The following is a 26,883-nucleotide window of genomic DNA, read 5'->3' as shown; positions in this document are numbered from 1 at the left end:
AAAAAGAATTTTTCAATTTGAACCTGTAGTGAGATTAATGCGTTCAAACAAACAAACTCTTCAGCTTCATAGATTAGTATAGATAGGGTTCCGTTTTTACCGTTCCTTTGAGGAACCATAAAAAGACCCCGTTTGTAACCTATCAAATTATAAAAATAATTACATCGTCCTTGCATATTGCCAGAGTATTACCAACGACAATTGTTGTTTTTCAATCTAACCAGTGTACTTTTAATTTTTCTTTGCGTTGTGTTGACAATTAATTATGAAAGAAAGAAGGTTAGTCTATGGTACGTGAGCAAACTATAGCAACGGTTATTGTTTTAATTTTCTATTGACTATAGTTAGGTGGAGGTTTTATTGAGATGGGTATAGGTTGCAGGTTCGATCCCAGGTTGCAGGTTTTTTTTTTAAGTTCTTTATTTGCTGACCCGGCTAACTTTATATTTCTAGTTTAGGAAAAATAGTCATACAAGTATAAGAAAATAATTTGATTGGACAACCTTTATTACTTAAGGGTATGTCAAATAGATAGTAGCCGATTCTAGATCTTCTAAATATGCTCAAAAAATAATTAAGATCTTTCCAACCCTTTTGGAGGAGTATATTAGCTAACATTTTGACACGAGATTTTTTTGTGTGGCGGGATAGAAACTCTTAAGGTCTGGAATACCTAAGATCTGGAATGGTACCAAGTGTCTTAGGATGAATCTTGGAAGGATTGGAGTTTTCCCAGAAGTGGAAAATAGAGGTCTTTAAAAAAATGCGATTAAAAAAGGCTACTGGTAGACTAAGGGGGCTGGTTTACAAAATAATATACCCCACTATTGGGATAATTCCACTTTTTATATCACATTCCAGAAGTGTCTATTATTTAGACAATAGCTTGGAAACCATTTTCCAAAAAAAGCAATAAATTCAGCTACTGAAAAAAGTTTCAAAAAACTATAATTAGTCAATTATCTACGTATAACTGTCATAAAATATACGTAATATACAAAAATACTTGTCCATACAACGTCTTCTAATCAAATTGTTTTTATTATCACCATGAAATGACATCGCGCCCACAAATAATTTCGGAGAATAATGTAATAAGCTACAATTGTATCATATTGTTATTACCTGTGATGTAATGAATTAGGTAATAATAATGTTACGTCATATAAGACCAGCCTGTAACTGTCCCACTGCAGGCCTCTCATACAGAGAACGAGCATTGATCACCACGCTTGTGAGTCCCACGGTGGGCGCCATTATTAAAGATGTAGAATTAAATTTTGGAGTCCAATTTAACGATGATATGATAATGAGCTTTTATTTGTGAAATAATGAAATTATACTTAATTTTGTTAAGGTCACTACAATACTGGCATGGGATTGAACCTGCAAATACATGTGAACGAATCCAATAATTAAGCCACTCAACCAACTTGAACTCAAAGTCATAAGGGACGTATCTTATTTTTTACATAACATTTACCTATCATTTTTTTTAAACCGTCTACTTTTCTTACTAAATTTACTACCAAGAAATATTTACATTAAAACACGTATTACCAGCAGAAATTAATTACTTAGAAAAAAGTCAAATTACTTGCCTCCGTTAGGATTAAACTTACAAAATAAAACAACATATCACAAGCTTATTACATTTTAAATCGAAACACATGTTTTTACACGTTGAATTGAAATCCTACCCCTTTTATTAAATTGTCGGTAAAACCCCTCTTCTTTAACTACACATTACTTTAAAACCACATTTCAATTTACATTGAAAACACGCCAGCACTCACTGCGCCCCGCGGCGCCACCCGCGGTGTTCACACTGACTTACAAAGCAATGCATTCTGAATTAAAATAAAATCTTAAAACAATGAGATGATATAAAATGTTTGATTCTAACTTGTTTTTGGTTTGACCTAGAGATAAAGAGATAAAACATAAAGATCATTTTATTTGTATTAACATGAGTATACATACATTATTATGCATGCAAGTTGTTAAAGGAAACATAATAGACAGTCATGTACAAATATACAAATATAACAAAATGATTGTGTGTTGCTTTTAAAAACTTGTTATTAAAAGAAAACGACTCCCGCAATGAGGAATAAAATGCTAGTATCACGGTTGTTTGTCGTACACAAGACACCCCGACTTAGACCAAGCATTCGTGGATCATACAAATTCTTGCCCTACTCGGGAATCGACAGATATAGCTTGGGGTGGTGACCACTCGTCTTTGACGTCGTTTCGAAAGTCCATCATTAAACGCAACTTCAATGAAAATGTGTTTATTCTCACCCAAACAAAATTATATACATAAAAATAAACTAAAACTTAAATAATTTCAAGCTTAAACTCTGTAAAACTCAGAAACTCTTCTATTTTCCCAATCTAATATTTCATTAATTTACAATACATGATCAACATCAATACCGTTTCTACCCTTTCTCACGGATCCCCAAAAACACGTATCTTTTACCGTCTCAACGATAGTTAACTACCAAGTTAGAAAGTCAAACGCAATTACTTATTTACACAATCAAACTAAAAATAACTAAGAAAAGTTAATTAGGAACTCGCTAACTATCCATCAGACAATTGTTTAACTGTGACAGCCTAGTTCAATTAAATATTAACGAGTAAACGAACTTCTGTTAACTTCATTAGGTTGGCTGAACGTTGACAATTGACAGGACTTTTTAGGATAAGAAAAATGGTTGTTTTTTTTTGACTCTTCTAAAATTTTAGGACTTTTTTTGCTGACTTTTTTTGAAAGGTAGAGGCAAAGCAGTGATAGTTTAGTAGTAATGTTTGTTTGTGCACCAAAGATAGTTAGTTCGAATCCCAACGCTACTATATTTTCGAAGTAATGTGCGTATTACAAAGTTCTTATCACTTGCTGACAACGGTGAAAGAACACATCATAAGGAAACTTGGACAATGTTATTTTTTTACGTGTCCACGTCAGAGGACTAAAAAAAATGGGACTAGCCCGCCACACATGCCCGTCATTGCAACTCCTGTAAGCCAGGATCTACAATGAAACCAACGAAAACCACCGAAACACTTAAGTTTGGTGTGTCCCAGGGGGAACAATTAACTGCCTTGGAACCCGCAACGAAATTAATCAGAAATAGTAAAGTAAAGGAGGAGTTAGAAAAAATTGTTTCACTTCCCTCCATAGCAAGCAAACGTCAGAGGACTAACGGTGGATTACACTCTGACACCATTTTCATATTTATATAAAACTAGCTGTTGCCCGCGACTTCGTCCGCGTGGTTAGAAGATATAAGTTATAATTTATACCTGCCTTCTATCTATCTTGTAGGATTCAGTCAGCGTTTGCAATGTAAGCGCAAAAAATGTGTTATTTTACGCCCTCCCATTAGAAACCTCAAAAATTGTAGCCTATGTGTTATTCTGATGTATAAGCTATATTGTGGTAAAGTTTCATTCAAATCCATTCAGTAGTTTTTACGTGAAAGAGTAACAAACATCCATACATCCATACTTACAAACTTTCGCCTTTATAATAGTAGTAGGATTCTCGTGTCACACTGTTATTTACCGTTCTACTTACTCCGAAGCAGCTTCACTGATTTTCATAAAATTGTATACGCTGTTTCAGTTGTTTTAATAACCTAGTCTTTCCTATTTTTTATTAATAACTTTCTTATTCATATACAATGTTTTCTATGCACCCGAAAATTCCTGTCACGAATGCATAAAAATCTTGTGACACTATTCATAGTTAATAATATAATATATCCTGGGACAACTCACACACGGTTATCTGAACCCAAGCTAAGCAGAGCTTGTGTTATGGTAACCAGACAACTGATAACCTTACTTATATATTTCTAAATACATACATATTATAGATAAATTACACCCAGACACAGAACAAATGATCGTGCTCATCACACAACATTTGTCCTGGGGGGGAATCGAACCCACGACCTCCGGTATAGCAGTCAGGGTCACTAACCACAAGACCAACAGGCCAGTCAACTCCTCCGAAACGACATGACCAATTCTTATGATTTTTTTTTTGTGCATATTAACTTTAGATCTGAAAATCGGCCAACAGCTATTTTTCATACGCATAAAATATTTTTTAGTTCAGCCATCAAACATTACGTTTATTTAACAATCAATTTTTACTCTTCTACACCCAAATATTTCACATATTTCTACAACAACCTCAAAATACAAACTTGCATGGAAATACCGTTCAAGAAAACATCTGTGAAAACTCGAGTTCATTTTCCATCGCCCACTCTAGAAGCAGAATAGAAAATGCACCGCCTTCATAATAACTAGCTTAAAAAAACAATTATTCGCAAAAGTAATTAACTGAGATGACAGGAAAAATATCCCTATTCTTATGAAACTAGACTAGCTTGTAAAATTACCGGGAAACTAGGATGCTTACACGAGGAATGCTTCAGGAAAATTAAACTGCTTTTTTGATTTTCGTTCCGTTCTGAAATAGTTCGGCGTTTGACAGAAAAATCTGTTTAGTTCATCAAACAGATTTCCAAAAAATATTATACATGTAGGTATTTTTTTATTTTATCTCGTTAACAAAAAATGAAGGGGAGACAGTGATTTAAATCTCGTGTGACGTCACTTACCAGTACGCTTTTTACGGGTGCTATAATTACTGTTAACCAAAAAACAAGTGTTTTTGTGTTTTTTTTTTATTATACAAACCCTATGTTAGATACTTCTTATCCCTCTTAAAACACATTTTCACGTTTCATAACGACGGGTTAAGTAATTTTCGCGTGAAAGCGTAACACACAAAATTACATTGACAAATACCCATTTATAAATTATTAGGATAGGACAGGAAGTAGCAACAATAAGATTATAATTGTTTAAAAACGATGTCCTCACACGTATAATACCACAAACCAAATTTCGTACTTAGCCGGAGTCCATAATCATGAGCTGAAGCGGAGGCAGTCGAGCGGGGCAAACTAATTCTTAGACAATTATGAAACCGCCTTGCAAGAGTTATTATAATTATATTTGTAATCATTAAAGAGTCTCTCCCTCTTTTTTTAACTTCATTACTTTAGTGCCATTATTTCTATTCAAAGCATTAATCTCCGCACGTATTTTTAACACAACCTTTAAAAGCCTAAATACATCTAATTTAAAAAACAAGACAAAATTATTATATGATAATACCTTGAACATTTTAATAAAGTGATTTTTTCAACATAATGATCACTTTCGCTAATGATAACACTTTATTTGGAGCTTTTAATATTTGAGTAATTTGTTCGCAGGTCGTCCATCTTGCGTATCTGTCAAATTTGCCGCCATGTCAGTGTCACGCGTTTCGTTGCTCGTCGCCATCGCAATTCTGTACATGGAATGCTGTTATTCAGCCTCAGTAAGGATTATTAAATGTTAATTATTTATTTTGTATTCATATTTAGTTGTAAATGTACAATTAAAAATGTAAATAAAATCAAATCAAATATAACATTATTAATGAAATCTAACCTTATATGATCCTGATTTATGGGGTCCCGTACGTAAAAGGCAATAATTTTATGAAAAACTTTTACCAGAGCACCGCTGTCTGTCTGTCCGTCTGTCACGTTGCTATACCTCAAGAACAGTGATAAATAGAGTTGAAATTATCACAGATGTCGTCATTATGTGGCCGTTATAACAAAAAAGATAGACTCTAACGATTAGCATCAGCAACAATTAGCATGGTCATAAAATTGATAGGAGTCCAATTTTTAACGTATTTTTTTTCATTAACCTTTTGGTGCGGAACCATCAGAGTCTAGTCTAAATTTGTTTTTACTTTAGAAGTGCCTACAATGTTAACAAGATAAAGCTCAGACTTGACAGAAAACGGAAGCTAAGTTAAAGAACTTTTTTACTTATTTTTTAATTTTCATAGATCCCTCGAGGCTTCGACCCCAGACTGTCAGATGATCTAGTCAGGATGCCCACGAAGAGACCATTCTGCAACGCTTTCACCGGTACGTAGACATAGCACAGCAAACTGGCCTGTCTAGTGGTTAGTGGCTCTGACTGCTATACCGGAGGTGGTGGGTACCCAGGATAAATGTTTGTGTGATGAGCACGATCATTTGTCCTGTGTCTTGGTGTGGTGTGGTAAATTTATATCCATATTATATATTTATTTCGAATAGAAATATATAAGTATGTTTATCAGTTTTCAGTTACTCATAATATGTGACGTTGCTTGCCCTATAAGTACCGGGGTGACCCTTTCAGACAGACCATTTAGACCATGTACGCAGAAATAAAATTTTATTTAGATATATCACGTGATTTTTTTGAAATTTGGGAATTGTATCAGCTTATAGACTGGCCTGTTGGTCTAGTGGTTAGTGACCCTGACTGCTATCCGGAGGTCGTGGGTTCGATTGCCACCCAGGACAAATGTTTATGTCATGAGCACGATCATTTGTTCTGTGTCTAGGTGTAATTAATCTGTAATATGTATGTATTTCGAACTATATAAGTATGTTTATCAGTTGTCTAGTACTCATAACACAAGCTCTGCATAGTTTGAGACTAGATGGCTAGATATACAAGTATTTTGACAGTTTTTCACGCCATTGACCGCCCAGAGCGACTTCGATCACACCTAAAATTGTGTGATCCACGAATGCTTTTCTTCCTTGCGTCTTTTTGCCTATTTGTACATCAATATGTCTTATTGTTGCTCAGGATGTGGCCGCAAGAGGTCGATGGCGGCGCCCGGGATGCCTTCACAAGAACTCCTTAGGCAGAAGCAGGTATAACATCACGACAAAATGTAAAAAAAAACAATTCGTTAGATTCATTCATAACTTCTTTTCTGAAACAGCATCATCCTAGTTTCTCCAACTATGTTGGGGTCGGCTTCCAGGCTAAATGGCTAGCTAAGTACCAGTGTTTTACAAGGAGCGACTGCCTATCTGACCTCCTCAACCCAGTTACCTGGGCAACACGATGCCCCTTAGTTAGACTGGTTGTCAGACTTCCATGCTTCTGACTACCTGTAAGGACTGTCAAAGATGTCTTATCTAACAGCCAGGTGCCCGATTCTGCTATTTACAAAGGCCGATGAATGACTGACAATTGGATTAAATTTGTAATAATTCCTGTGCTCTTAAGCATTTTGCCAACACAATAATTGGAAGTTAATTGTCATTTTAAGTCAAATTTCATTAATTCATCGGCCATTGTAAAATAGCAGAATTAGGGCCCTGGCCCCACAATTTAACGTGCCTTCGAACTAGGTTCATAACAACTATGTAATTATTAAATGATGTAACGGTTTACTCACGCGTATTTATCGGGGTAGCCCGACTAGTTTCGGACCCAACCGGAGTCCTTAATCATGAGCAGACGCAGCGGAATCGCGAGTCGAACTCGCGATCCCGCCGCGGGTCGGGCTACCCCGATAAATACGCGTGAGTAAACCGTTACATCATTTAATAATGAATCATTCTCACGATAGTTACTATAAAAAAAACTATGTAATTATGTTTGAGGAAAGCTGCGGGAAGAAGCTAGTTTAGTATTAAATTTATATGTAAAGATATAATATTGTTTCCTCCCCCCAGTACGACGATGAGGCTTTCGGTTCAATCATGGACTCGGAAACAGCGATCGAGGAACTTTCCCGCCAAATTTTATCTGAGGCCAAGCTGTGGGAGGCCATTCAAGAGGCAAGCGCTGAAATTGCCCGGCGAAAACAAAAGGAACTGCCATATTAATATAACCAACGATTATCCGACACCGTAGCGTTTCAGACGACCTAAAACAGTTTGTAAAAATTATTGTAAATTTGGAAAATCGACTACGGATACTTATGTTTTAGTTTACTATTTACGTAACAGATAACCTAGATTTCTTATTGTATAAATTCCATTTTGTTTTGTACTTAACCTCAAAATTAAAATTGTTGACTATCTAATTTAGTTGAAATAAATTGTATGCTCAAGAAATGTTGAAACGTAATTGTTAAAACTGTTCTTTTTCACAGAAGAAATAAAGATTTTTTTTGTACAAACATGTATGCTATGTTCAATTTAAAGAAATAACATTTCCGTGGTCGAAACTTTAATAATCTGTGCTGTTAATTTGCCGCCAAAACATAATTTAGTCTTTTTTAATATTTATATAGATTGCAACAATTAATTTTATCTCTGATTATTATCAAATAATTAAAATTATAATGTTTTTATAGCCATAACTTTCCATTCTTTTTCCTGACATTTGGCGGTAATTTAATTTACGAAAATGTAATTGTTATTTGTTTAGTTATTTTCATTTTAAGTATTTAGGAGGTGACTTAGTAATAAATATTAGTAAGTGTTAGATTTTTGAATGCTAATAAATTAGTGAGGGATATTAAAATGTCCGTTTCGAAAAAATAATAAACTGTTGTTTTCATTTTAATCCCGTGAAAAAATTATGTTATGACGTAAATTCCATGACGATCCATCCATAATGCGATGTATATTTGATAAATAGAAGCGTTTTACCTACCAATAAAACGCATATTAATTTACTTACCTTATTCGAAGCTTATTTAATTGAGATAGGCACTACGTTTCCCGCCTTCACATTTCTATATATATCTATCTCTTTCTACTACGTCACTTCCACTTGGCAGTGGTAGGGAGGTTCGCAAAGCGAGCCGCGCTATTTTGAATTCATTGAGTCCAATTACCAGGCAGAACTTGTTCATAAGCTTCGAATAAGGTAAGTAAATTAATATGCGTTTTATTGGTAGGTAAAACGCTTCTATTAATTTGACTTGACCGTTATTCGAAGCTTATTTAATTGAGACGTGTTTGTTATCGCCTGGTGGAAGTGATGAGGACGCCAATGTGATATGCAGGGTTAGGTACTAAGATGTGGTTGTTTTGCAATCTAATATGATGATGTAGGCTTTAAAATAAAGAAGGCATAAGTACATAATCAAGATATATATATTTCACGATCAAACAAAAGGCTATTTCAAGTGTATGAAATCAGGAATGTAATTACATAATTTCTAATCAACTGGATTAAACAATGCTGTCACAGATACACGGTTACCAGAGGGCTTAACCTCGCGTTTATAATATTTGCTAAAGGTATTTTGCGATCGCCAGTTACCCCTAGCAAGAATTTCCTCGAGGGGGTAATTATCGACCCAATTTTTTTGAGGCAACAGCTGACCTAACACTCCCAGGCGTTGCCTTAATGCCGGCTTCTACTAATTGGGACTTGATCCAGCCCGCAATTAGAGTTTTCGATGCAGGTTTAGGTTTACCTCTAATGTTAATAAACAAATTATTACAATTTGCAGCATTTCTACGATTTTCAAGGAGCGAGATCGTACACTTAGCCCAGTGGACAGGGTCTAAGTTTTTATTAGCCTTATTAGAAAATAATCTCCAACCAGATTGTCTGTTATCTACTGAATCAGTCTTCGATCCAAACACCGGCCAAAAAACTAAAACATTATCTTGGCTACAATAATTATTAGAATCAACTCTAAGCAAAGTTAAATCGTGTATTCTTCTCCCGGAACATAGAAGCAGGAGAGCAGCTGTATGTCTCTGCACTTGAAAACTATTATTTTCATCTACGCGCTTACTCTCTAGGAAACTAGCTAGGTCGTCTATGTTCCACACCGGGGGCTTGACGCGGGGGATCAATTTTTGTAATGCTATGGACTTCAGGACATGTTTTACAAGGGTATTTGAACTTAATTGACCGGATGAATCTGGGTTGCAAAGGTTTGACACCACAGATTTGTGTAACAGGATGGAACTGTACGACAATTTATTAACTAAATGGAGGTCAGATAAATATCTAGCCAAATCGCTTGCTATTGGAGATGAGGGGTTGACCTGGTGCGTTTCACACCAAGCTAGCCATCTTTTCCAAGCAACGCCATAAACTTTACGTGTTGAGGGACGCCATGACTTCTCAAGGAGTTCTAATTGACTACTATTCCAGGACTTTAGCATCCCAGACCACCCCCACATTTCCACACTTCGAGAGTCATTTCGTGTACATTCGGTGGTGGTAGCCCTGTTGTCTTGTCGATCAGCACTTCGTCTAGGTGATGTATTGTGAATGGGGCTGCTAGGGCACGCGATTTGATGTCGGGTCGCCAAAAAACCCTCTCCCACCGTGGAACTACGACTAAGTACGTTCCCTGTGCTTGATTGAGATAACCTAAAACCTTGGGAATCAGAAAGGGTGGAGGAAACACCCACGCAAGATTGTAATTCCACATTTGGGAAAACGCATCGCAAAACAGGGCTTGGTCGTCGTTCTGGTCTAAAGACACGTAATTCGACACTACATGAGCCCGGTTGGATGCAAATAGGTCGATTAGTGGCACTCCCCATTTCGAGAATATTTTGTTCGTGCATTTTGCAGACAGATGCCACTCGGGAGTCATCCGCAATCTCGATAGATGATCTGCGTGGCCGTTGTATATACCCGGTATGTAAAAAACGTTCATGTGAATTTGATGTTGCTCTGTGATCTGGAAAACCTTGTAGGTTAAGTCCAGGAGAGGAGCTGATCTGGTACCGCCCTCGTGACGTAGGTATGCAACTACCGACCTGTTGTCGCTCTGAATTAAAACCGTCTTGTGTCTCAGGAGCTGACAATGATCTTCCAAAACTCTTAGGATTGCTATCATTTCCTTTTGGTTGCAATGAAGATCTTTCTCGGCTTCTGACCAGAGACCCGAGAGTGAGAGATTGTCCAGGCGAGCTCCCCACGCGATATCCGATGCATCTGTTGTGAGAAAATGCAGAGGAGGTGGCATGTGTAGGGCCGACGGGTGTTGACAATTTCGGCGCCACCATATCAGGTTTTCTATGGCTGGGCGAGGTAAGGAATGTAATCTCCTGTGATCCGACTTCAATATTTTGTTCAAAAGGCTCTGAAGCTCTCGAAAATTGAGTCTTCCTTTCGGAACTGTGAAGCAGGCAAAATTGAGGAGACCGACGAGGCTTTGGAGCTCCTTGAGAGTTGTGCGCTCCTTCCACAGCAAATGATCGATTCTCGCCACAAGGCCAGGAATTTTGTCGTCGGGAAGGCGCTTGCGATTCGCCCATGGATCCCAATGGATTCCTAGAAAGACTAGGCTTTTCGACGGTGTGATGACCGACTTTTTGTAATTGATCAGCCAACCTAATGTCTCCAGAGTTTCGAGCAAGGTTTTGACATGATTCCGAAGCTGGTTCTCGTCTTGGTGAGCGATCAAGAAATCGTCGAGAAACACAATTATCCTCACACCTCGTTGCCTGAGTGTTTGGGCTATCCAATTTGTTAGCGCAGCAAAGGTCTTGGGCGCTGTGCTCAGACCAAAAGGTAAACAGGTCATTTCCAGTAATTCGTTGCGATAAATTAGACGCAGAAATCTTCTGTGGCTGCGAGCCACAGGAACATGAAAATATGCCTGAGAAAGGTCGATTTTGCATAGCCAGTCCTGCGGTTGTAGAAAATCCGGGATACGATACGCATTTATCAGTTTGAACCGATCTGTTTTGATGTATGCATTGAGCGCTTTCAAATTGAATATTGGTCGACTCGAGCCGTCGCCTTTGGGGACAAGAAACATCGGTGAAAGAAAGCTTGGGGAAACAGCCACTCACTCCAGAATTCCCTGGCCTATCATTTTGTCCATGATAGATGTCATTTCGGCAGATTCTGGAATATTCAGGTTTTTTCCGACCACGCTCGGGTGAACAAGTGGTGGCTTCTGGCAAAAGGGTATGCGGTACGCAGTTATTATTTTTAGAATATAATTTGGTGCATTCATTTGTTCCCATTGGTCTCGAAACTGTAGGAGTCGGCCCGCTCTGAACGAGTCAATATTTACGTCGTTTGTTGTCGTTACTTCGCTGTGGAGGCGATGATGCGCGTCTTCGTCCGTACCTGGTCTGGTTATTTTGCCGAGCATTTGGTCGGCCTCGAAAGCTATTGCGATTATTCGGTGCGACCGAATTAAATTGACCAGCATGACTATGAGCATTCCAATCACCTTGCGGAGGTGGATTACCGCGACTGCAAACACCTTGCGAAGGTGGGTTATTGCCGACACATTGCGAATGTGCGGTACTGTTTTGACAAGCCTGAGGCATGTGGGCAAATCCTTGCGAGGATTTATTATAAAGCTTTTGCCCCTGCGAGGGGCCACAACGCTTATTTGCATCCACCTGCGAGGTGGAAGACGTATTACCTTTTTGCAACGGCCAAAAGCATTTTCTTACTCCGCCAGATTTTTCTACAGCAGCAGTAAACTTTTCTGCGTTAAACAGGTTGGTGCACGTTGGAGGAATTTTCTTTAAGCTGGCCTTCGTCAAGGGGTCTTTTGCTTGTTTGGTGACACAGTCTCGTCGCATTTGGATGATCTCAGCACGATGTCCACAAATAATCTGTAATAAGTCTGAGGAACACCTAATAAAATCCCCTGAGGAAAAAAGCTCATTAACTTTTTGAAAAAGAGTGTCATAATTTAGCGAGTCACTATTTCTCGCCCACTGTAACAGTTCTTGAAGGGTGCCTTGTAGACATTCCCTTTGTTTGAGCACACACATTGTCAAAGCTCCAAACGTCTTATCAGCATACACGAGGTGGCGAGGAGACTCGAATGCTTTAACTTCCTCGTTCATTTCAATGTCTGTGTAACCCGGCGAGTGATTGTATAATTTTTGTGTGTGTCAGAGTACCGAATTTCATTCCAGTCACTTTTATCTAAATGTTGCAAATCACATAACAACTTTAAATAATTATCTGGAGTCTTTGGCATTGAAGGCTCCTTCAACTTAGTTTCAAGAGATAAAGTAAATTCTTGATCACCACATGCACTGAAAATACTAGGTTGAACATCAAGCATTTGTTCGTAACGATTTTCGCTAATACCGGACATAAGTGAGATGGCATCATAATCCAAATTAGTACTCACGCGTTGACCACTATCCTGGTTAGCCATCTGACGTCGAAGGTCACGTACTTCTTTAGCCAATTTCCGAACCTTACGTTCGGAACGTCGCTTGCGTTTGCCAGCCTTTTTCTTGTTGCGGCGACTTCGCTTTGGGTTGTCTCCGCTAGATGAGGAGCTGCTACCGGAACTCGAACTATTAGAACTTGAGCTACTAGAACTATTCGACCGAGGTCGCCGCTTCTGCGGCGATGAAGGCCCTGGAACAGCAGCACTAGCCACTCCATCGGTTTTATTATCCATTTTTTCCATAATTCAAATCGAAAGAATAAACTTTGTTCACTTTTAAACGTTACGACGTCAAACCGTTACGAATATTTTCACTCGAACTTTTTTAAATTTTAAAATGTAGGTAGTAAAATATTATGTTAAGTGTCATACGACACGACCGATCGCGGCGGGAAAAGAGACGCCAATGAATTCAAAATAGCGCGGCTCGCTTTGCGAACCTCCCTACCACTGCCAAGTGGAAGTGACGTAGTAGAAAGAGATAGATATATATAGAAATGTGAAGGCGGGAAACGTAGTGCCTATCTCAATTAAATAAGCTTCGAATAACGGTCAAGTCAAATTAATGAGCTCTTTTCTTGGATTAAAAAAATGGGCTACGAAAAATAGATATTAACCGATTCTCAGATCTACCCAATATGCACACAAAATGAGAATCATTTGAGCCGTTTCAATTTATTGGCTAAAGCTATTTGGCGGATTTTAATAGGCTGGTGACTAATAACATTTCACATTTATTACACATGTATACAAAACCCGACATAACCTATGAAAATAGACCAGAAAAACATTTTTACACTTAAAAATATCTATCCCAGTGGTAAAAAAGAACCTAGATATCTAGTTAAAAGCATTTCCACGTCGATCACCGCCAACGCAAGCCTAAAGTAAACTCTGAAACATATAAAATGGTTGTCTCGAACATTTCCAATCATTCCGCGTCTGTATTCAGCCAATTGAGAACAACGCCATCTATTGACGAGAAGAACAAGTTATTGAAAATGCTGAAACTTACTGTTTTGTTCTCTTTGTTGTTTCTTGGTAAGTAATAACATTTTTTATAACTTATTGGAAATTTCACAAGTAAAATGTGTATTGGGTAAATCAAATTTAAGTAGGGTCATGAATGATTAGATTTTAACAGATGTTAAAGTTAATTTTATCCGGGATATACAATAGCAAATTCTGTGTCACTCAGTAACTATGGAGGTCGGACACTCATTTAATAATATTGGTGCTAAACCGTCAAAAATAAGACGAATTAGGAAGTCTTGCATACACTGCACTATAGGGATCATTCCGCAACTTCTTTAAACTAGTTTTCAAATATATTCTATGACAACAATCCGGTATTTCAGCGATTTTTAACACTAATTTCTGGTATTTTAGTAAGCTGCGCGTGGTCATCGGGCCTGTCGTGCGGCTCGTGCGGGCCGGAGTGCGCACCGGCGTGCGGCACGCGCCGCTTCAGAGCGTGCTGCTTCAACTACCTGAGGAGGAAGAGGACTGACACTAACAAAGTAAGGACGAAACAACACCAGCCTGTAACTGTCCCACTGCAGGCCTCTCGTACAGAGAACGAGCGTTGATCACGATTAGGTCCCACGTTGGGCGCCATAATAAGTTCCACTACTTGGCCATAGATGGCGTTATTCCATAAATTCAGAATCGGATTCAATTAAAAACTTGTTTTTACGAAAATAATGTTACAAGCGGAAAATAAGTTAATTTAAATAGTACCCAATTTTGTTCCTTTTACATTTTCCAGGTACAAACTTTCGTTCTAAGTCCGGAAAGTCAAACGAAATCAATATCACAGCAGTTTGCCGCTCAAAATATAAAACCACAATGGGCTGAAGAGTTGCCAAATGAAACCCAGCTTTACTTCACAGGAGAGACGATTGAAAATCATTTGTACGATTAGGTGGTTAGATTAAAATAAAATAATAATTAACGACTGAATTGTTTGCAATGAAATAAATATATTTACACTATTTTCGCCGTTTTACTGATCCCTAATTGTATTGATAATATGTTTTAAGGTTTTTTTCTAATAAACTCGCAGCTAGTATGTATGATATCATTATCAGCTTTAAAATGCAAAACTATATTTATATTTACACTAATTTTATAAACAGGTAAAGTTTGTGAGTTCCAAAGACGTATCCAAAGAGCAAAATGGAACAATATTACAATTTTTGCGCGTCTGAAGGCTTACCAAGGCTTTATCTCATAAACTGTAATAGATAGACAGTTAAAATTCACACTGACTAAAAGCACTTAAAAAAAGTATTTTTCTTAATCGGTACACATTAGTAGACACAGCCTAGACATAACTAAATTGTGTGGGTAAGTAAGTGCGTAATGGATACGTATTTTTTAATTTGTCCCGCAAACATAAATTGACTAAATTACAGTGAAAGAAGCATACGCGTGACGTCACGATTGAGTATAAATTTTACTCTATCGTTACGTCACAAGCCCCCTCTCCTAAACTTCAAAGCAGTTAATCTTTGTCAATTCTAGTTTTCCTGAAAAAGGAAAAAATACGTGTCTCATACTTTTCAATTATCTAACTGAGGGACTAATGAGATTTTTTCTTTTTATACCCAGTCATCATGCGTATTGTGTACTAACAGCTTTCATTTATGTGTCGCTGTCACACTAATCAAAGCTTCTATTATAAACAATCGTCTGTCAATCACACAGCGCCGCGCGTACTGATGAATTTCATTTTTGTTGAAAAAACGACTCCCTTACTTAGGAATATAATTCTTATATCGCGGGGGTTTCACACACACACACACACACACACACACACACACATAACACAGGTCTTACCTATCACAGACACCAGTCTCTATTTTAGTACACAAAATAAGTACTGTAACATTGTGTGATAATGAGAAAAATAAACATTTTTTATTATTATTATTATATTATATTCAAGTCACATGCACAAAGACTCACAACCACACTCAGAACAAGCTGGTTGATCTGTGAATCTCAAAAACGCTTGTCCTGTCAGGATTGATACCGTGACACGTCACGCTCAGTGGGTTTGGCGTGGTGACCTTAAGGACTCGGATGTCTGAACAGGCAGAAAAAAAAATATGTTGGACTATTATACCGCTGGCAATACTATATTTATAAATATGAAAACTTCTGTTAACTTACTTTAGCATCAGCTTATTTATTTTTGAGATAAGGAATTATAAAAAAATCGCCCCCGGGTGGGCTCGAACCACCAACCTTTCGGTTAACAGCCGAACGCGCTAGCCATTGCGCCACGGAGGCAGATGAATAATTGTGATAATGCAACAATCATATCTAAACTCCACCTGTTTTAAGTATTTAAAATGGTAAACAGTCTGATGATAGTGAATCTAAATCTTGCCATCCTTTTATATAAAAGACATCCCCACTAATATTATAAATGTGAAAGTAACTCTGTCTGTCTGTTACGCTTTCACGTCTAAATCACTGAACTGATTTTAATGAAATTTGGTACAGAGATAGAGTTGACTTTGAGAAAGAACATAGGATAGTTTTTATCCCGGACATTTGAAGAGTTCCCTTATAAACGCGATATAACCGACCTCGACGCGAAAAACTAGTATTAAATAAATAAACGTTTGTTATATTTCAGTGGTATATTTAATTTGGTAAATTTTATTGTTATTTTACATTTGTTTTTTGTCTAGTTTTTTTTTATAAAATAAGACTTCTGTATACCTTTATTAAAGTACCTAAACAAATGGAGTGTAATTACTTTACAAATACGCTGTAGGCTGTCATAGCTTAGTGGTATAAAAATTGAACTACCTAATCAAAAGTTTTAAGTTCAAATCCCGGCACGTAAGAATCTCTTTTTTAAATCATCCATGTATATCAAAGTAATTATCACGTGCTGAAATTAGTTAAGGAAATCACCGTGAAGAAACCGGCAGACCTGAAAATGTTTACGTCACGTCAGTGGGCTAAGGGACCAACCTTACGAGAGGAGGAAAGTTTTTTGTATTTATAATTATCTGATAAACTTTAGATAACATCGTACAGCCCAGGTGAAACACTAGCACATCACAATTCCGAAACTTATAAGTTAAAGATCGTGGCTAAGCTACAGCTGAACAGGTTGAGATTTCACGTTTAATGCATTTGATACATAATAATGATATCCTATGTGTTTAAGAAGGCACGTTAAATTGTGGGTCCCGGCTGTTATTCAAAATACATATTGGACAGCCGTTATACAGAAGCTAGAAACTCTGACAACCAGTCTAAGTAAGGGGTATCGTGTTGCCCAGGTAACTGGGTTGAGGAGGTCAGATAGGCAGTCGCTCCTTGTAAAACACTGGTACATAGCTGAATCCGAATAAACTGGAAGCCGACTACAACATGGTTGGGAAAAGGCTTGGCTGACGCGATGCTGGTTAACTATGCTCCCTCAAATGAATAGACCACTTTTTAAGACCGTCTTTTGTGTGACCGACTTCAATCCTCGAGGGCTTCGTTCGCGGTGAATAAGGTCAAGGGGTGTGCCGGACTCTTAGCGGCTAAAAGGACAGGAATGCATCTTCTTCCCCTTTAAATGGGAGTCAAACGGCTTTCGTCGAAAGGCTTTCGAAAGCTACCACGAAAAGATAACTGACACCCTGGATTCAACGGAATAGGGATGATGACAGTTTTTTTTGCAGTGTCCGTCTTGTAGTTTTTTTGTATAATAATGGATACGTATTTTTTGATTTGTCCCGCAAACATAAATTGACCAAAATACAGTGAATGAAACATACGCGTGACGTCACGATTGAGTATAAATTTTACTCTATCGTTACGTCACACCCCTCTCCTAAACTTTAAAGCAGTTAATCTTTGTCAATTCTAGTTTTTCTGAAAAAGGAAAAAATACGTGTCTCATACTTTGCTATTACCATACTGAGGGAGTAATGAGATTGTTTCTTTTTATACCCAGTCATCATTCCTATTGGAGAATTTTATGCAGTTTGTTGCCAGTTCTGTTCCATAAGAATGTCATTTTCAACCGTGCAACTAAAATCATTACTATAACGATTTAAAAAAGTGCCATGGTCTATTTAGAATAAAAAGGTTTGATTGATTTTCAACCTTAATTGATAAATGTATAAAAACCAGCTTGTTACAGCTAAATTAGCATGAAAACAAGGTGTTTTCTGTTCCTTGAAACGTCGGAAAAGCCGTCTAGTAATATTCAGACTCGAAACACTGAGAGTGTACAAATAAGATAAAAAAAAAACAATATAATAATTTATAACCTGATGACGGATAAACAAACTGACAATCACGTTGACAAACATCAATGTAGTTCCGTTTATATCCTTCACGAGGGCAACCCTAGAAGGATACTGAACAGTCTACAACAACGGCAACTAGTAACAAAACGTTTTAGGTAGTCTAAATAGACAGATAGGCAACAAATATACTTAAAAGCACTCATCTTTCTACCAACACGTTATCTATGTCAACTCTAGCCCATATAAAAGGGTGGCAAAAATTTTTAGGAGCCATTCGAAGTCTGAACTTTGTAACAGCACCATCTAGTGGTAAATAGCCGAACTATTAAGTCAAGATGTTGAAAATTACAGCTTTTTTGGCGCTTGCTTTTATTGGTATGTAAATTGAGGATATTTATGTTTTTTTTTTTAAGAATTTAAATTTAATATTTATTTACAATTAAATGAGGATACATGTTTTCGTTTTAATTTTGTAATGTAATTCACTATTTTTGAATACAAATATTACTGAAATCGGAACATGCTTAACGAGAAATGCTCTATAAATAAGAAGGATCTAACGTATATCTCGAAGGATCTAGGATTATAATTAATATCATAGAAAACTTAAAAAAAAAGTTTCAATTACTTATTTCCACCTTCCCAGTGAGCTGCGCGTGGTCATCGGGCCTGTCGTGCGGCTCGTGCGGGCCGGAGTGCGCGCCGGCGTGCGGCACGCGCCGCTTCAGAGCGTGCTGTTTCAACTACCTCAGGAGGAAGAGGACTGATGGTCTGAAGGTATAGTAGATCTCGTAAACTTGAATGACAGCTACAGTACCGGCGTTAGAGGGGGGGGGGCCTGATGGGGCGATGGCCCAGGGCGACAAATTCTGGGGGCGCCAAGGTCTGAAGTTGGAGTCTCTTGCCTCTCCTGGCGCAAATCCTCAGAACTGTGCTCTACGCTAGAGGTGGAATACTTCCACCGCCAAACATAACGCTAAAGGAAAGATGAAATTCTTAATATAATTTTACTTGGGATCAGCAAAAAACTAACACTTGATATTGCTTCCCTCAAGTGGGCGCCATAATAGTTTCGCCCGGGGTGTCAGTGGCCCTTACGCCGGCACTGGACAGCTTAGTCACACCTTTTTCAAGGAAGGGAAGTCATCAAATGACTCTGTGAATAATGAGAGAAACCAATTGAGAACATGTTTGTTTTATTCGGATTGTAGATAGTCAAATAATTGCTTCCGCTTTTCGTTGCTTGGTAGGTAGTGTACTCATAATACAAGCTTTGCTAAGTTGGAGACTGGAGTTCGTGAAGTTCGGTCCTGGAGTCAGGTGGTGTAATACCCATTACTCACCGCCCGCAGACCCGTTGTTCTTATTAACTTTGGCATCTTATTCAAAGGTCACAAGAGCGATTTTCATCAATTTGTATCTATGTCTATACTTACTAATATATAAAGCTGAAGAGTTTGATTATTTGTTTGTTTGTTTGAACGGGCTAATCTCAGAAAATACTGGTCCAAATTGAAAAATTATTTTTGTGTTGAATATACCATTCATCGAGGAAGGTTTTAGGCTATAAAACATCACGCTGCGACTAATAGGAGCTAAGATACAATGGAAAATGTGAAAAAAGAGGGCAGGTATAAATCATAACTTATATCATCTAACCACGGGGACGAAGTCGCGGGTGACAGCTAGTTTCAAATACGTCTTATGAAATCGAGTAAAATCTAACATGGCTACTACTGACTACCTAATTTTGCCGTGATTTAATATTAATCGTATGATAACGTATTTTCTGTTCCCAGATCCATTTACTTGAAGACGATTTTACACAAAACCTTCCTTTACACCACATCAGCAAAACCCCTTCGGAAGAACAATGGCTGTTCAGCGTCCTGGCAAACGAAAACCATCCTTATAACTTCGAAAATAAGGCTGAAAACCATCTGGAAGAATATTGAAGATTTGTGTCGGCGAATTATTAATTTGATATGTATATTTTGGGTTAATAAATATATTTAATTTGTATTCAATATCTTTTATTTGAACATATAGCATACTATAGTGGGATCTCAATTTACAAAGAAGGTTTACAATATGTACACTTCAAATCTATACTAATATATAAAGCTGAAGAGTTTGTTTGAACGCGGTAATCTCAGGAACTACTTTTCCAAATTGAAAACATATTTTTGTGTTGAATAGACCATTCATCGAGGAAGGCTTTAGGCTATAAACCATCACGCTGCGACTAATAGGAGCGAAGATACAATGGCAAATGTGGAAAAAACAGGGCAGGTATACATCATAACTTATATCTTCTACCCACGGAGACGAAGTCGCGGGCAATAGCTAGTAAATACATATAAATAAAAATAAGGCATCAAAATATTCATCGTCATCATTGCCGGTTGGGAGTTTGCACAAGGCTGTCGGCATTGCCAAGTTGAATGGCAATGTTAATCTTCTGTGCGAGGTAAAAGCCAGACTTCGGATCTTTATATTCTTTTTGCAAATAACTCTTATGGCTTACCAGAGCTGACGTGTCTTACACATCCACCAGTTATGCCGTTAGTTATACAAATATACTTTGTGTAAGTAAATAATAAATAAATAAATAAATGCGGACAACATCACATACATTATGAGGTCGTCAAACATACAAGTCACATGCACAAAGACACCCAGACTCGAAACAAGCACTGGGGTCGAGCCCGCTCAGTGGGTTTCTCGTGGTGATCTTAGCCTCAACCACTCGGCTATCCGTGCAATCTACCCTTCCAATATTATAAACCCGAAATGTCTAATGTATCAACATCCATGCATTCTTATTTTTTATTTTATTGAAACGGTTCCCGCAGTAAGGAACTTAATTCCTTGTGTCACAAACATTCAAAGCACATACACAATGACAGCCAGACTCAGAACAAGCATTCGTGGATCACACAAATGCTTGTCCTACGCGGGGATCGAAACCGCGACAGGACGCCTGGGTTTGGCCTGGTGACCGCAACCACTCGGCTATCCAAGAATATGGATATTTGTTACCCTTTCACGCAAAAACCACTGAACGGATTTAGACGAAACTTAGTACACTGATAGTTTATAACCGGCATTAACACATATGTAGTTTTCTATCCCGATTTTCTGTTCCCGTTGGATCATTTTCGGTTTGTAGTGGGACACGCAGGCAACGGCTATTTTTTGTAATGCTTTTACTAATAAGGGTAAATGAAAAAATATATCTGGATAGTATTGTTTTTATTTAAATATAATATTAATTACATTACATCCCCTACAATTTTTGAAAATATGGATTTTATGTCTAATTATCCAGCCCTAATAGACATAAAATCTATTTAAAAATACATATTTTTATATACCTTATGGAAATAAATCATTTTTATCATTTATAAACAGAAAATTGGAAATAAAATTGAGTAGCAGGGGATTATTATATTTAAATTGAGTTTTACATTAAATACTAATTTATATAAATGATATTTTATATTATACATCATAATTTATTATAAATTGACAGGATTTTAAAAATAAAATGCAAATATTTGACAAAAGAAATTGCTATGTACCAACATTACGACACAAAAAAAATCTTTTAATACCTTGGCTTTTGAGATTGTAGTGTATTTTTTTATATTTACTTCATTTTTTTGGCTTTTGAGTCATGTTTAATTTTAGCAATTATAGAATATATTTTTCTTTGTTTTTCTGATTAGTATTCAAGCATGTGTTTAACAAAATATCAGTCGGATCAGTCTACGAAGTCGGTCATTCTATCAAAACGTGATTGCTAGTCATTTATGCGTCGTAAACGCGATTCTCGATCATATCTTCTAGAGAATAAGGGTGGTTTTCGTTTGACAAGCTGGAGAACCATTGTTCGGGTACCGGGATGTTTTCCACCACAAACATTGGGAGCTTTGATTTAGGACGACCTTCTAATTCTTGATTCTGGTTGAGGAACTGAAAAGAAAATATAATTAAATTTTAGAGTTGGATAAGTGCCTTTTTGTACTGGTAAATGTGGGTAGTTTAACGAAATTTTCAACGCTTAGACAAAAATATATTTGCAACAAAAACATGTAACCTTATCTACTACAATATCTTGATATCATTCCCTTTCCTAACATTTTCGTTCGATCCAAATCATTTTTACATTAATTTTGGAAAAAAATAAAAACCGACTTCAAGACTACACTAACAATAAGTATATACAATTGAACTAAAAAGTATAAAATAATATTTTAATTACAAGCCAAAGATATTACTAAAGGAAAATAACGAAATTATTGATACTTATGCATACTATTTACATTTTAAAATCAGTTATTTTTGGAGTCGTTGCCGAATGCGGGCAGACGCGTGAGGGCAGAAGACGCTGATGGTTGTGTTTTATATATTAGTTTATGTTTCTTTTTTGTGTTATTAATAGATAAATTATTTTATTGTCTTCTTTTCAATTATCGGTTGTTTTTCAATAATTTATGTAATTTCTTTTTGTGTCATTAATATATTGTTTTTGTTTTGGCTGGCACCGACTCCAAAAATAACTGATTTTAAAATGTAAATAGTATGCATAAGTATCAATAATTTCGTTATTTTCCTTTAGTAATATCTTTGGCTTGTAATTAAAATATTATTTTATACTTTTTAGTTCAATTGTATATACTTATTGTTAGTGTAGTCTTGAAGTCGGTTTTTATTTTTTTCCAAAATTAATTTTATTTTTCACTTTTTAGTGGAAAGTTAGTGATTTTTAGTATGGGTAGGCCTACTAAACTAGGCGCTGCCCAAATGAGTTCTTTGCCCCCGTGAAACTGCCCAGAATTTCCAGTGATATTTGTTCGAAAGCCTCCACCCAGTCTGTTACCATTTGAGAGTGATGTTAATTATGGAGGCCATTTTGAATAACCGAATATCTCATCAGAACAAACATCTAATTATGTTTATTTTAGTTTCAGTATTGCGTTTTTTGTAAAACTTTGTAAGTGCCCTTGAACATTATTTTTTTTCGAAATAGTTTTTATAACCTTTGTAGTGAGTACAGGCGTGATAATATGTTGTGTGATGGCGTAAACAATGCTTAGATATGCTATAGCAACAATTGCGGTTAATCTGCTGTTATTTATTGAAGAGTTCCCCCGATTTCTGCAAGATCCCATCATCAGATATTGAAATGGTGATAATGGGACCACACGGGAAGCACAAGCTTTCAAATAAAAAAAGAATCATGAAAATCGGTTCACCCAATCGCAAGTTACGAGGTAACAAACATAAAAAAAAAAAAAAATACAGTCGAATTGAGAACCTCCTCCTTTTTTTGAAGTCGGTTAAAAATCCGAATCCTATAAAAGTCGCCAGATGCCTTTCCACTTTCACCACACATAAATAACGATTTCAAGTACCATTTTTTCAAAAATCCATATTTTCTCTCATATAACAAATTGCAACATTCCAAAAAGAAATGTCTTTTTCTTTCCTATCCCTGTTTTGCGTATTATTCTATTGCGGCCCACCTTCTGGGCTAACAAACAAGGACAAGAAACAACAAAATACAGACGAGTTGAAAATCTCCTCTCTTTTGAAGTCTTTTGACATCTATTTTCCACCACTCACCTTGAGTGTCTCTGGGCCCCTCTTCCTCCTCAGGTAGTTGAAGCAGCAGGACCGGAAGTGACGCGTGCCACACGCCGACGCACACTCGCTACCACACGAGTCGCATGACAGACTAGCCGCCCAAAGCGTACTGCCTGCAATAATATTATAACATAAAGGTTTGTAAAATTACATGTCACCTAACGCTGAAGAATCACTCAAGAGTTTGACAAGTCAAAGTGACGTCACTTGTCGGAAAGGTTCGACATACGAGGATATAAATCATCTTCGTCTTAACTTTTTCCCAACTACGTTGATATCGTCTTCCAGTCTAAAAAGATACAGCTAAGTACCAGTGTTTCACAAGGAGCGACTGCCTATCTGACCTCCTCAACCCAGTTACCTGGGCGACACGATACCCTTTAGTTAGGCTGGTTGTCAGAATTCCTAACTTCTGCCTGCAACAAATGACAGACACCCATAATTGAACGTGCCTACCGAAACACGGAAGAACTCGCCTTTCTACGGTCCGACCGCATCAAATGTAGCATCTACTAGAGCAGTTGTAGATACCTTAGCCAAGAGCTCCTCAACAAAATATATAAGATACATAATACCCTATAGCACACCAAAATAACATACTAAATTGCTGACATCTATGTCAAAAATCTGCTATTACTTTCTAGAACATCAAAATGCACTAAAATCTAACATTGACTAGATCTAAAAATACTTATCTACCTTTAAAAGTTAGTCTACAATCAATCCTCCACATCATAATAATTTACTTTCGCTAAATCTAAGTACAGAATACGTCACTCTCTATTGCTTATACAATGACATCCAGGGTTCCAGAGTACGACTTTTATTACAAGTAAATAGTTAATGCTATTAATATTATTTTAACAACATAAATATACACGGTGATTTTTTAGTCGTCTTACAAAAGCAGCCCAGTTCATGTATCCGACGTAAAATACCCCTAGGCGCAATTTTTTTTTTATCATCAACTAAGATAATAAGTGCGAAGAAAATTAAACAAGAGAAATCTGAAATATACTCTTAAAAATGATAAAAACGCCGCCGCCCGCGCCCCTCACCATTGTTACAAGGCTCGGACCGCGCTCGCAACAGAGCTGTGTTTCTAAAAAACTACGAATTGCATCATAATATTGAATAAATATTGCATTTTTTTTTTCAAATCTCATAAATACCTATTTTTTTATCATGAACGTGTTCTAGTCATTGGATACATGAACTGGGCTGCTTTTGTAAGACGACTAAAAAATCACGGTGTATAACCGACTTCAAATAAAAAACTACCGAGCCAAACATGATGATTTAATTTTCGTTCCTCTATCGATCTAAACAACATTCTAACATCTAACATCTATTTATAATGCGTCATTCAGAACTACTGCAGTCGTGGAAGAGTTATCACAGCTTTCGACACAACGCTATGACTAAGAAAAGCTTGTATTATGAGTACTAGACAACTGATAAACATACTTATATATTTCTAAAAACATACATAATATAGATAAATTACACCCACATACAGAACAAATGATCGTGCTCATCACACAAACATTTGCCCTGGGTGGAATTGGACATTAGACCTCCGGTATAGCAGTCAGGGTTAATAACCACTAGGCCAGGCTTCAGTAAAACAATATATCTCTTCCACAATTGCAAAAGTACAACTTTTAATGTGGTGGATGACATCCACATCATCAAAATGCAACATCCATGTCATCTAACTAACATCCAGGGTAACTACAGACTGACCTGAAGGAAAGTCACTGGATGCTGTGGCTTCCTTCTTGTGACGCTTAGAGTCAGCTTGCGACCAAGTCGCTACACAAGATTTTTCTAGTTAGTTATTCGTATAGTCAAAGATTTTCTAATTATTTTATGCACATATTAGTCAAGGATATATATGTTTTTTTTTTATAAATTTGCTGTAAGGTTTGAAATTGTGTTGCATTGATATTTAAAAATTGTTGACTTTAAAAAGTTGGAAATAATGCACGTTTTTATCAATTACGGACGGAATAAAGGTACTGATAAATTCTACTTTAATCACAGTAGTGATTAGGTATCATTTTTTTTTTTAAAACTTCGTTAATAACAAATGGACAGAATATGAAACAATGTTGATAGTGAACAAGTAATATATTTTACACAAATATGACGTCATCAAAAAAGTAAAAATCTCTAACATAAATCCTATTCAACAAAATCAAAATATATTAATAATTTAAAAAAATAAGGTAAAATGAAATAATCAATTACTTACCGATAAGCATTAACGAAACAATAGCAGTAATTTTAAACATGTTGTTAAATAAAACTCTTTCCTTTCAACACAAGATGGCGCTGCTACGAGTGTCAACCTCGGAATGGCGGCACACTGTTTTCATCCCCTTTTATATCAGGCAAGATTTGCTTAGTTATTATGCGTCGGCGTTGCGTGAGTAAAATGTGATATCTATTTTCTTATTTACTGGTTGATAGATTATGTATTATCTATCGTTAGTTTAATTTTATCATAGTAAAGAGGTTATGACTCTTGTCAGTTTTGGCGGTTTTTTGACGCGTAATTCTTGTTAATGTACATCTTAAGTAATAATAGGTATTTTGTGTGTATTTAGAACTTTTTTCAATATGAATTAACATTATTAAATTATTATTTTCCACAGAAGTCAGCGCCTACTAGCTGCCGCATGCTGTTTTTGTAAAATGCAACTATTTTCAAACTGACTTAAATAGCCTATGTTAGTCCTTGTTAAGTATGCCCAAAATAAGTATTTTGGTGACCAACTGCATTTTAATCATATTCAAATCACCCACCTTACCACCTTACCTAAGGACTTACGTATATTATTATTTTATTTTTTGTATAAACTAATCTCAATAATAAAGTGTCTAGTTATAGAGGGCGCTAATCTAAGATACATTAAAAATTACTTA

General features: G+C 36.7%; 3 protein-coding genes and 1 non-coding gene across 4 annotated transcripts; 2 read left to right on the top strand and 2 right to left on the bottom strand.

The window, feature by feature from the left end:
- Positions 1-5,184: 5,184 nt before the first annotated feature.
- Positions 5,185-8,435, top strand: LOC113505606 (cardioactive peptide). The gene is made up of 4 exons (XM_026888390.1): positions 5,185-5,416; positions 5,942-6,023; positions 6,742-6,809; positions 7,623-8,435. Exons 1-4 carry the CDS (start codon positions 5,345-5,347, stop codon positions 7,773-7,775), a joined length of 375 nt encoding a protein of 124 aa, XP_026744191.1. The 5' UTR covers positions 5,185-5,344; the 3' UTR covers positions 7,776-8,435.
- A 7,819-nt stretch (positions 8,436-16,254) lies between these two features.
- Trnan-guu lies at positions 16,255-16,327 on the bottom strand. Its single transcript has one exon. It is a non-coding gene; the product is annotated as a tRNA-Asn (tRNA).
- A 2,308-nt stretch (positions 16,328-18,635) lies between these two features.
- Positions 18,636-20,292, top strand: LOC113505715. The gene is made up of 3 exons (XM_026888523.1): positions 18,636-18,675; positions 18,902-19,077; positions 20,100-20,292. Exons 1-3 carry the CDS (start codon positions 18,636-18,638, stop codon positions 20,253-20,255), a joined length of 372 nt encoding a protein of 123 aa, XP_026744324.1. The 3' UTR covers positions 20,256-20,292.
- A 1,538-nt stretch (positions 20,293-21,830) lies between these two features.
- Positions 21,831-26,344, bottom strand: LOC113505519. Its single transcript, XM_026888267.1, has 3 exons — positions 26,210-26,344; positions 23,932-24,065; positions 21,831-22,278 (listed from the first exon to the last, which is right to left on the bottom strand). Exons 1-3 carry the CDS (start codon positions 26,247-26,249, stop codon positions 22,114-22,116), a joined length of 339 nt encoding a protein of 112 aa, XP_026744068.1. The 5' UTR covers positions 26,250-26,344; the 3' UTR covers positions 21,831-22,113.
- Between the last annotated feature and the right edge of the window lie 539 nt (positions 26,345-26,883).

The sequence above is a fragment of the Trichoplusia ni genome, chromosome 26, assembly GCF_003590095.1.
Source record: "Trichoplusia ni isolate ovarian cell line Hi5 chromosome 26, tn1, whole genome shotgun sequence".
Taxonomy (NCBI): domain Eukaryota; kingdom Metazoa; phylum Arthropoda; class Insecta; order Lepidoptera; family Noctuidae; genus Trichoplusia; species Trichoplusia ni.
This window is presented reverse-complemented; position numbering and strand designations above follow the sequence as displayed.